Source organism: Podarcis vaucheri (assembly GCF_965113315.1).
Source record: "Podarcis vaucheri genome assembly, chromosome: 6".
Classification (NCBI taxonomy): domain Eukaryota; kingdom Metazoa; phylum Chordata; class Lepidosauria; order Squamata; family Lacertidae; genus Podarcis; species Podarcis vaucheri.
Window position 1 is genome coordinate 67,569,843 of NC_138764.1, and position 12,015 is coordinate 67,581,857.

Genomic DNA, 12,015 nt, shown 5'->3' on the forward strand with positions numbered 1-12,015 from the left:
TCATGGAGAAGGAGAAATTTCAAGAAGAGACAGGTTTGACAGTGGTTAAGAAGGTCAAATACCTAGGGGTTCACTTGACATCTAAAAATTTAAACCTGTATAAAGACAACTATGAAAAATGTTGGTCGGAAATTAAAAAAGATTTAGAAATATGGACAAATTTGAAACTGTCAATGTTAGGCCGAATTGCAGTTATTAAGATGAATGTATTGCCTAGAATGTTATTTTTGTTTCAGACTTTGCAGGTTCTTGACAAGATGGACTGTTTCAAGAGGTGGCAGAAAGATATTGCGAAGTTTGTCTGGCAGGGCAAAAAGCCCAGAATAAAATTTAAAGTACTTACAGATGCAAAAGAAAGAGGGGGATTTGCCCTGCCGGACTTAAAACTGTATTATGAAGCAGCAGCGTTTTGCTGGTTGAAAGAATGGATGCTCCTCGAGAACACAGACATTTTGGATCTGGAAGGTTTTAACAATGAATTTGGTTGGCATGCATATTTATGGTATTGTCAGGGGTTCAGGAGCAGAGGCGAGGGCAAGGGAGGAAACAGAGAGTGAAGGGGAGGAGTCCGAAGGAAAGATGAGCGATGACGACGACCCGAGATCTCCGAGTCTTTCCAGTGAATCGGAAGATTCACAGAAAGGAGTGCCAGTGACCAGAGCAAGGGGGGAGCTTAGGGGGACACCCCAGGAAGAAGGGACAAAAGGGGGTTCAGAGAGCAGCAGTTGGAAATCGGGGCCAACATCCACAACAGAGCGCAGTGGGGAGGAAGGGCGCCAGGCATCGGGATCAGGCGGCTCGCCGCAGGGGGGAGGACATGAGTCAGGAGTGGCCACACCTCCATCGGAGAGAGAAGAAACGGTCAAACGGAAAGTGGGAGGTTGGGCGCGCGCGCCAAGTTCAAATGCACAGGAAGGCAGCACAGTAAGCAGCCCGGAAAGGGAGCCAGGTCCTAAAGCCCGCCGCAAGGAGACAGAAGGGTCCGGGGGGTCAGCGTCAGAAGAGTCCCGGAAGGAAGAGACCACGGGGGGCAGAGGGACCCAGAGAAGAACGGTCAGGAAGAAAAGGTGGAGTAAGGCTAGGTTATTAAGTTGGTGTACAGGAGGCGGAGACTCAGACGGAGCTTCGCCGGTCTAGCTTATAAGACGTAGAGTTGCGCGCTACAGCTTGAAAATGGAAACTGTAAATCAATAAAGACTTTTATACAGTGAATGCTGGCTAGCGTGATCCTCTGTGAGCTCGGATCTGGAAGCAGCTCTGACAGGTATGATAAAATCAAGGTGCAAAGGGCCTTCAAAAACCATATTGTTAGGAAAGCTTTATATAATGTTTGGATAAGATACAAAGATCTGTTGGAAAACAAAACCCCTAGATGGCTGTCACCCTTGGAGGCTAAGGCAGTGAAAAAGCTCAATATGGAGGCTAGATGGCCAAAGTATTGGGAAATTTTGGAACAAGATGGAGATAAATTGAAATTACAGAGTCATGAGAAATTGAAACCTATAGTACGAGATTGGCTCCATTATTATCAAATAATGGAGATTTACAAACAAGACAAGAAAATTGGCTTCCAGGTGGAGAAATCCAAAATAGAAACTGAATTGTTAGAACCCAATACTAAGAACTTGTCAAGAATGTATAATCTGCTGCTGAAATGGAATACACAAGATGAAACAGTTAAATCGGCTATGATTAAGTGGGCACAGGATATTGGTCATGACATCATGTCTGCTGACTGGGAATGGTTGTGGAACACCGGTATTAAATTTACGGCATGTAATGCCTTAAAGGAAAATATTATGAAAATGATTTACAGGTGGTACATGACCCCAGTCAAGCTAGCAAAAATTTATCATTTGCCTGACAATAAGTGTTGGAAATGTAAAGAAACTGAAGGTACTTTCTACCATCTTTGGTGGACATGCCCGAAGATTAAGGCTTTCTGGGAAATGATATATAATGAAATGAAAAAGGTACTTAAATGTACTTTCCCTAAGAAACCAGAGGCCTTTCTCTTGGGCATTGTCGGCCAATTGGTGTCAAAGAAAGATAGAACTTTCTTTATGTATGCTACAACAGCAGCAAGAATACTTATCGCAAAGTATTGGAAAACACAAGATCTACCCACCCTGGAAGAATGGCAGATCAAAGTGATGGACTACATGACATTGGCTGAGATGACTGGCAGAATCCGTGATCAGGGAAAGGAGACGGCGGAAGAAGAATGGAAGAAATTTAAAATTTATCTTAAGGACTACTATAAACTTGATGAATGCTAGAATGTCGAGGTTTTCAGAAAGAAAGGGTTACAGTGATATAAGATTAGATTAAAGAAAATATTAACATGACAGAGGTTGGAAAGAAATATTTAGAAGTTGTTAAAAAACTATGGACATTGGGATGCAGAAAGGGGAGGTATGGGGAAGTCCGAGAAGAGAGGTTTATGAAAAAATTGTTATGAAACTATACGTGTTTGTATGTCTTTTTCTGTGTGTCTTTGTTTAAAAAAAAACTTTGTAAAACCAATAAAAATCTTATAATAAAAAATAAAAAAATAGAAACACGTGATGGCGAAACACACGAGACAGCAACTAGTGATGTTGGCAGAAAACACAGAATGAGTCCAACCAAACACAGGCTAGAGCCTATTTGAAGAACTACTGTATTCTGTAGCAGTGAGCACAGCAACAATCTCTTTTTCTCTCTGCCTGCATTGCATCAGCAAGGAGCCATCCAGTGGAGCTGTTTTGAGTGGTCAGATATCTTTTACACTCTGACCCATGGGAAAATTTAGAGTACTCAACAGCCTGCCCAGCACTTCACTGACAAAATCACTCAGATCCATTCTGACTTGGACACTGTAGTTGATATGTGTCAGGTGGGTGTAACCTTGGCCTCTGCTTGTCCAGTGTTAATGAATACTTTTCAGTTTGTATAGCCCGAGAATGTGGGCAGGATCCTTGGAAACGTGAGAGCTACCACAGGTGTACCAGATCCTTGCTCTTCCTGCCTCATCAAAAAAGCCAGTGGGGAACTGCCTGGATGTGTGAAGAGAGTGGTCAGTGCCACCTTACAACAAGGCAAGGATCCTGCAAGCCTAAGGAGACAGTTGAAAGACCTCTATTGAAAAGGCCTTCTTTGAATCCCACCGTATTGATTAATTATTGGCCAGTTTCTAATATCCCAGGGTATAATGGCATCTCAGCTCCAGGAATTTCTGGAGCGGATGGAGTATTTAGATCCATTTCAATCTGGTTACAGACCTAGTTATGGGACAAAGATGGCTTTGGTAGCTTTGATGAATTCCTTATGTCAGGAACTGGACAGGGGTAGTGTGGCTCTATTGGTTCTGCTGGACCTCTTGGCAGCTTTTGATACCATCAACCATGGTATCCTTCTGGGCTGCCTCACTGAGATGGGACAAGGAGACACTGTTTTTCACTGACTGTTCCTTCCTGGAGGGACAAACCCAGAAAGTGGTGGTGGAGAACTCATGTTTGGCCTGCAGGGTTCCTCAGGATTCTGTTCTGTCTCCCATGCGATTTATTGTTTACAGGAAACCACTAGAAGAGCTGGTCTAGAGTTTCAGGGTTCATTGTTACAAGTATGCTGATGACACCCAGCTTTAAATCCTTTCTACCTAAATCGAAAGAAGTTGCCTCAGTTCTAAACTGGTGTCTGTCACATGTAACAGACTGCATGAGGGTGAAGAAATGGAAACTTAATCCAGACAAGACAGATGTGCTCTTGGTCAGTTGCGAGGCAGAACAGGGAATAGGGATTCAGCCGGTGCTGGATGGAATGTAACACTCTCCCTGAATACACAGGACCACAATTTGGGTGTTCTCTTGCACCCAGCCCTGATGGGTGCTCATGTTCTTCAGTGGCCAGAAGTGTATTTGCACAGTTAAAGCTAGTGTGCCAGCCATGCCTGTTCCTTGAGGTGTTGATTTGACACACCTTAGTTACATCTTGTTTGGATTACTGTAATGTGCTCTACATGGGGCCTTGTCAATGTTCTCTTGTGCATACACACAGAGAAATGAATCTGACGCCGATGAAGCTGTGCTGATCTGAACAGCTAGAGGTGAAAGAGCTGGGAAACACACTGGAAAGCGGGGGACAGACTGTGTTCTAAGGCAGCAATGTGAACACACCCTGAGTTCACCTAACTCAGCCCAACCAAGGATATGAGGTTGATGATCTTGTAATAGATCAATATCATTATTGTTTTCTATCTGTCTTCTGGGCTCTGTATGCACGAAATTGGTATCTGAAGAAGTGTGCATGCATACGAAAGCTTATACCAAGAACAAACTTAGTTGGTCTCTAAGGTGCTACTGGACAATTTTTTATTTTTTTATTAATTGCTATAGTATAGGTAAAGAAAAAATATAGCATATAAAGTGAATCATACCAGTAAATAATAATTTCATATTCATATATATATTCAGGTACAGAATAAGCTGTCTGCCACCTCATCCACCATGACACTATGGCACTGTTACTATGAATATTCAGTAGTAACAAATACATGTGCACAAGCTGTTGAATGGTTTCTTTAAATGTAAAGGTTCATCATTGTTCCACTCCATGTGTATGTCTTTAAGGGGCCAGAGCAAGGGCCAGAGCAGGATAACGAGACCCAGCTTTACAGCTGTGAAACATAGCAGGTGCTGCTGAGTTGTATTTGATTAAGGTGTGTCAGTATCTGGGTGTAGTATATAAGGAGCAGCACCTAGCTCTCCCATTACCCTGGGGGATGGGTTGGTGGTTGGGTCATGTTTGTTTGTTAATATATTTAGTGTAAATGGAGTTTTTGTTTTTCTTATTAAAACCTTCTTTAAGTTATTTTTGAGTCCTTTCTTTTTAATGCATGGTCTCCCCAGCAAGCTCTCTGCAGCGTTACTATACTGCAGAAAGCCAACACAAGCATGCAAAAGATAAAAGCTGCAACAACCTATTAAATCAATGGCTGCTTTGATCATGCATGCCCTTTTTAAACACATTTTTGTTCTAGTTGCATTTGCTTTCATTTGCCATCTGTTTGGTATGCTTCTCTTCTGCTGAGCTACCCAATCATGAAGAAGTTCTGTACTTGGCAAGACAGTTTTAATGTGAGATAAGCCGACTTTGCTACTATCAGATGACTCCAGGCATATTTGAGTCTAGAATATAGATTGCATGCATGTGACTAGCTGAGCTAATGGCCCCTCCAGACGTCCTATTCATTACACATTCCTGATGCTTTGTGCTTATTCTGCTTTCAATACAATAAATATTTATTGCTTGTAGCAAATACAATAAAATACACAATAATAAAGGATACATAACTATACTTGCCATAAATAAAATAAAACCAGAATCAAAATTAAAATCAATTATAAACTTTTTTGAAGGTAGTTCTAAATTTTAACTTTCTCAAATCAACGAGTTTCCTTTACAAACCTATTGATGCTTGGCTCAAAATTCGTGCTCAGGTTTTATTCGCTGCAGTTGCAAACAGTGCAATTTGATAGACTAATACAGTGTATGTGCTCACATTCATCAGATAACAATACTGTTTTATCCTGCAAAAGCTTTGAGGTGGTCACACTGCTTCATTCCCAATCAGTGCATCTCCCATAGCTCCCTGCTGAAATCCCGTAAATATTTATACCACAAATGTACTGGTTTATTTTCATCCTGCTTTTGTTGTGCTGTAGCCCTTCTGGACAGCAACAGCGGGATAGCATTGGGATAACATCGCAGAAGAATCTAATGCAGGATAAATACACCACTAATGCACTTTCCCACAAGTCAAGAGCAAAGATACATAGAAGACAATGTGTTAAAGCACTAGTCTGGATGGGCCATAACATCTCGATCTGTAAACATGCACATTATGCATATTATAAAACACAAGGCATGAGATTTCCAGCAGACTGACCACCGTTTTTGCAGTGGCAAGAGTAATGCCTCAGATGGAGGGAGTTTCCGTACAATGGTAAATCAGAAAGATATTTCAAACTTACGTCAGGTTCAAATTCCACTGGGAAGGGAATAACTTTATTGGGAAGGCTGAAGTTTTGCAGTGAGTTTTCAAGCCTGATATCCGAGCTAAAACAGAACTGCCAGGGGTTGTTTATTCATATATCTTCACCCCTGCCTTCTTAATTCCTGGCAAGAGTCTTATGTATTTTTCTCCCAGCCTGACTCCAATAGTGAAAGTGAGCTGCTCAGGGAGAAAAGTATCTAAAGCAATGGAATGCAAAGAGGAAGAGCAGAGAAGGAAGAGGATTAATGTTGTTTTTGATGTTGACATTGAACTGCAGCCACCCTCTACTCCACCCTGCTGTACACATGAACAGAGCAGACATTTGAAAAACAGATGCAGAGGCCGCCATCAGGTCCACTTTACCTATTGAATAAACATAGCAAAAGGACAACAAAAAGGACAACAACCCCAGTTCAACAAATGAATCCCATCAGCAGAAGCCCCGTGCAAGGACTTTGGTTTGGGCAGTGGTGCTTTCTGCCCTCTCTTCCCCTGTGTCCATCAAAATGGGCTTGGGGGTGTCACGAGAGACTCCAGAACAATGCAGCAGGGAGAGGGGGGTTTTTCTGTCTGGCAAGCTAAAATGCTTGCCCAGATACAATGAGCATTGTAGAGCAACACTGAATTTCTCACAGTATCTTTTAAGGGCATGTGGCATTGCGTCTTTTGTTTACATCAAAAAAACTGATAGCATTATTGTCAACACATAGGACTCGGCTACATTCGTCACAATACTTTTTGAATGCGTTATAAACATGCAACACCAGATGGCACCAAAGAGCAAAAAGGAATTTATATGGATTTTTACATAGGCCTTTTTATCTTTTGTTGTAACCATTTAATTTCTGACTTATTTATAGCATTTTTAACCTGTGTCTAGATCCACCCATAGATGAAATAGTTTCTGACCCAATCGTTTACAGAAATGGATCCAACAGATCTTTACAGATACACAGTTAACCCAGTTAGGAGCTTTCTAAATGTTAATTCACCATTGTGAAGAACAAAAACTATGCTCAGTGTCAGCCTGGCCTTTGGTGGTACAGAAAGCTCCTTCTTCAGGTAATTTCTAATTTATTTCTGGGGCATGAAATAATTCACGCCATTAAACTGATTTACCAATTGTCAAAGGCAGCAGTAAGAATGAATGGGCATGCCTCTTGATGCATTATAATATACAGAGGAATGGAACAAGATTGCTCCCCCTTCCCTCTGTTATTTGTTCGAACTTCAAAGCCACTGGTGGTGGCATCTAGAGCCAACTTTAATAATAAAGGACCATAATAAAGGAAAGGAACATTTAATAATTTTATTTGCTGACAATATGGTTGTAATGTTATCTGGTCCCTTGGTGGTTCGTATATAGTGCAAATAGTACAAAAAAGTGGCTAGGATACAAATAAACTAAGCTATAAAAAGAATAAAAAATACTACCTGACAAAATGATAGGATTTATATTGAGAGCGGGGCTTGAATCAGAAAGTGCTATTTCTTAAAGGGAGAGGGAGGAAGGACCATATACATACTTATGAGGCAAACCAGTGGGAGGCAAATTTGGCCTTTGGGTAATAAAGATGAGGAAAAACCCTGGTTGGTACTGAAAAACAATGGTCTAGATGGAATACCTGTAACCACAGGTATTATTTTTTCTCATTAAAAACTTGGGGCATGGAACCTAAACTGAGTTTGTAGCCCCTATTAAAAAACCAGAATTTTGGAAATTTAATCAAAGGTCAAACATTTAGTCCGTCGTCGTCGTCGTCGTCCCCCGCCCCAATCTCCACTTACTTCTCTTTTTACCGTCCACATTTTATGGTAAAAAATCAATCCCAAAGTATCTTGTGATAAATCGCTATGTAGGCTTTATTATTTTTACAATAAAAATAAGGATGTGAACTTTTAGAAGAACAAGTGCATGACAAGTTAGCTCTTTTATTATAAAAGCTTTCATTAAGCAACAAGCAAGCAGAGAGTTGATTAATGCATCCAAGAAGATGGTCTCAGCATGAATCCAAAACCTGCACTAAAAACAATATAGAGATGATGCTGTACAGTCCAACTCTCTCTTATATGAACCTCCACTTTTCACCACAGTGATGGTGTTGTAAACAAATATTTGTCCCCTTTGGTTTGTGTGCCATCTACTGGCAGATTTATGGGATATGGTACTTCAGGAAATCAATTCACTCTCTAGATAGGACCTTATGTCAATACCTTCCCTAGCATTGTTAGGTTTCTGGGATGGATTATATGAAAAATGAATAGATAAAGAGTTGGTTGAGTTTTTCTTAATTGAGGCTCAAAGAGCTATTGCTAAAAAAATTGCAATTTGCTTAAGAGGTTTAGTTTATCAAATATGGCCTGTTGCTGGGCTTTTTTCAGGGGGAACTCACGGGAACTCAGTTCTGGCTCCTCTCAGGTGAGCACTATTGCCATTCTAAGAGAATGAGGGAGGTGTTCATGGTGAGTTCCGGCACCTCTTTTTCCAGAAAAATGGCACTGTCTGTTGCAATGGCAGAAAAATTTGAACCAAGATTAAGACTGAGATAAAGGAATAGAGCTTTATCTTTTTTTGTAAATAATGATAATATTCATACAGTTCCAGCAAAATATGCTAGTATCCTTTTCCCCCCCTTTAGAATTTATAAGGAAATTTTCCCTAGGTAAACACTAAAAAGAGGAATAGTAATATGCCTTTTGACATATGACAGAATGTGTCATCATCAAACCCTCTGTGATTGCTCTCCTCTGCAGATAGACAGAAAAACAGATATTTATAAAATGTTGGAACACAAATGGTAATATGTTCTTTTCTTTTTTTGTGTTATAACTTAATTTTTTCTAACATTGTGTTTTTAAAATTAAAAATAATCACTATTTTTATAAGAACTTCTTTTTTATACCTCAGAAAGTTGACAGTAATATTACACTTCAAAAGCACCTAGCATTTTCAAAGCACTGTACAAATATTAAAAGAGTACCTCTGCCCCCCCCACCTCCACCACACAACACAAAGAGCGAAAAAAGGATGGGGAGGGAAGAGAAAACACAAACAAAGGAGCAGGTACTTCTTCGCTGCCAATGTTGGATTGGATAGGTTAGTCTCCCCTTGTGATTGAAAGCTATGTCAAAGCAATAAAGATCTGAAAGCAATGTTCATGGAATTGATAAGGAGTACAGTATTGGTTATTTCATTTTTTTCCTAATCTTGTTTAAAATTTTAAATAATGAAAAATGTATTATTGGTGGGCTTGTGTTTTTGAGTGTGTTTGCCCTTCATTGCACAGAATCAAATATTTGTTTTTTGGAATTTGACTATAAATAAGCATTCATGTGTGAATGTACTTTGAGGGGGTTTGGGGGGCGTTCTATGTGATTTCTGCTGATGCTGTGAATCCCTAGCCTCCCATTTGTGTACTTACACACAGAAAGGCTTCTGCAAGCCATTTGGCAAGGGCACACAAGTATCTGATTAATGTGGTTTTGCTTCTGACTGCTAGACCAGATGACTCAGTATACACTTGACGTTTAAAAAAAGAGTCTGCTTGGAAATGCCCTTAAGATGCATAAATCCCCAATTTGTTTATTAAAACTAAGCACTGGCATTACGTTGCTACCATAGTTTTGACTTTTCTGTGAAAACTGGAAATGGCCCAGCACTGCTGCTAAATCTGACAGTCAGGGAGTATTTTACTGTGCTAACAGAATCATACTATGTTTGGTACCTTAGTGCTGAGATCCGAAAGTCAGCATATTCCATTCTGTCCTGGCTCCATTCATGGCTGCCAGATTTTAGTTGGTGTGGGGCAGTGGTTATTTTGGAAGACCTAGGCTCAAATCATCACTCAAAATAGCACACAGCCACAAATCTCCATGGGTGACTTAAGTCTCAGCTTACCCCACCTCACAGACTTGCTGCATTAATGTTTATTTTGCAGGTAGCAACAACATTTGCCAGCATGGCAACCAACTGTAACTGCTCACAGCACCCAGGATGTGGCAGAAGAACAGGATGTAACCGGAGAAATTTCTTTTATTTGTGAAAAAGAGGAACTCCACGGTTTAACGTAATTGCAATGTTGAGAACACAAGAAGAGCCTGCTCTATCGGGCCAATGGCCCAGCGACAATTCTGAGGGCCAGCAGCCAGCCAGGCCTGGAGGGCCACATTTGGCCCCGGGCCCGAGGTTCCCTTCTGTACATTCCCCAGGGCCTGACACTAATCTAATCTGAAATACAATATTGTTCAGGCACGAGTGAATATGAGACTCCTGGACTGCAGGGGGGTGGACTAGATGACCCTAGTGTCCCTTCCAATTCTGAAGCGAGTTCTACGACTCTATGTAGTTTTATCTTTGAAAAAAAGACACATGACGGCATTCCCACACACGCCTTGCCAAAAAAACAACATCACCACCACACCTTAACATTCCGCTTTGGGGCGTAACTAGAAAACCGAGCGAGGCGATAATTCTGGGCTGAGCCTTAAGGGTCTTTAAACTTTCCAATTCCCCAAACGAGTAACTATTTTCATTCTGTGGTAGCAACATCCTCGGCAAGTCTGACAACGAACTGCTGAACTTCCCAGGCTTCACGTCACGGCGGGGAAAACAAAAACTGTGCGAGAGGAGAGAGGACAGAATAATTTCCTTGCAGCTTTTGCACTTCCCAGCGCGAAGAGGAGGCGGCGGGCGGGTTCCCCCTCGCGCGCCGCCGCAACCCCCTGAACCTCCCGCTCTCTCCGCCTCGACGGATTCCTCCCCTCGAGGCCCCGCCCCGCCGACTCTCGCGGCGGCGTTCTTGGAAGCCTTAATCGCTCCCTGGAAGAGGCTCTTCTTGGAGGGCGCGGCGGACGCTGCGCGCTGCGATGCTCTCGCCGCCCAGCCTTGGCCCGGGGCTCCTCGTGCTTTCTTCACTACTTTCCGGCGTCCTGAGTGAGTAGCTGGGGGGAAAGCGGGAGCCGCGACTCGACAGAGGGGATTTCCCCCCCCCCCGTCCCTTGGAGCCACTGGGAGCCAGCTAGGAGCGCCCACCATCCTGCCCAACTTCAAATATTGGTTCTTTATACTGTAGGGAAGGATTTCCTCTACGTGTGTGTGTGTGTGTGTGTGTGTGTGTGTGATGGCCGCTCCTAGCTCCCAGTGGCTCAAAGGGGCAGGGAAACTTGGTACACACACCCACACCCCATATATAAATATATATATATACACACATAAACACCAGCCCCACGCTTCAGCCTTCAGGTGTTGTAGAGCTACAACTCCCATCATCCCTGACCACTGGTCCTAGTAGCTAGGGAGGATGGGAGTTGTAGTGCAACATCTGGGGATTTGAGTTTGAGAAAGGCACATATCTGCACACACACACACACACACTCACTTTTCTGCACCTGTTTAAAAACATTCCTATTTAGACAGACCTACCCAGCTGCTCATAAGGGACGCGGGTGGCGCTGTGGGCTAAAGCCTCAACGCCTAGGGCTTGCCGATCAAAAGGTCGGCGGTTCGAATCCCCGCGGCGGGGTGCGCTCCCATCGTTCGGTCCCAGCGCCTGCCCACCTAGCAGTTCGAAAGCACCTCCGGGTGCAAGTAGATAAATAGGTACCGCTTACCAGCGGGAAGGTAAACGGCGTTCCGTGTGCGGCTCTGGCTCGCCAGAGCAGCGATGTCACGCTGGCCACGTGACCCGGAAGTGTCCCCGGACAGCGCTGGCCCCCGGCCAATAAATGTGAGATGGGCGCACAAACCCCACAGTCTGTCAAGACTGGCCCGTTCGGGCAGGGGTACCTTTACCTTTACCTTTACCCAGCTGCTCAGAAAGTTGAGGTAATGTTAATCTGTTTTAGTATTTTAACTTTTGTACATTTTTAAAGTAGGGTTGTAATTTTTTTCTTGCTTTTACTGTCCTTTGTAAACCACTTTGGGTGTTTTTACAATCAAGCAGTGTATAAATTTTATAAAATAAACACACACATGTAGT

General features: G+C 42.5%; 1 protein-coding gene and 1 long non-coding RNA gene across 11 annotated transcripts in view; one reads left to right on the forward strand and one right to left on the reverse strand.

Annotated features, from left to right (window-relative positions):
* The window catches only part of LOC309535373, a 214,986-nt gene that overhangs the window by 109,346 nt on the left and 93,625 nt on the right, over nt 1–12,015 (reverse strand). The gene's annotated exons all lie outside the window — the stretch shown is intronic.
* The window catches only part of LOC309535334 (complement receptor type 2-like), a 53,883-nt gene continuing 52,415 nt past the window's right edge, over nt 10,548–12,015 (forward strand). For 2 of the 10 annotated variants that reach the window (XM_082228322.1, XM_082228319.1), the window contains exon 1: nt 10,550–10,970. In XM_082228322.1, the coding sequence (XP_082084448.1) occupies nt 10,904–10,970 (67 nt within the window). In that variant the 5' untranslated portion in view covers nt 10,550–10,903. Of the gene's footprint in view, nt 10,971–12,015 lie in introns of all 10 variants that reach the window. The other 8 variants (XM_082228318.1, XM_082228324.1, XM_082228326.1 and 5 more) reach the window with 7 other exon arrangements.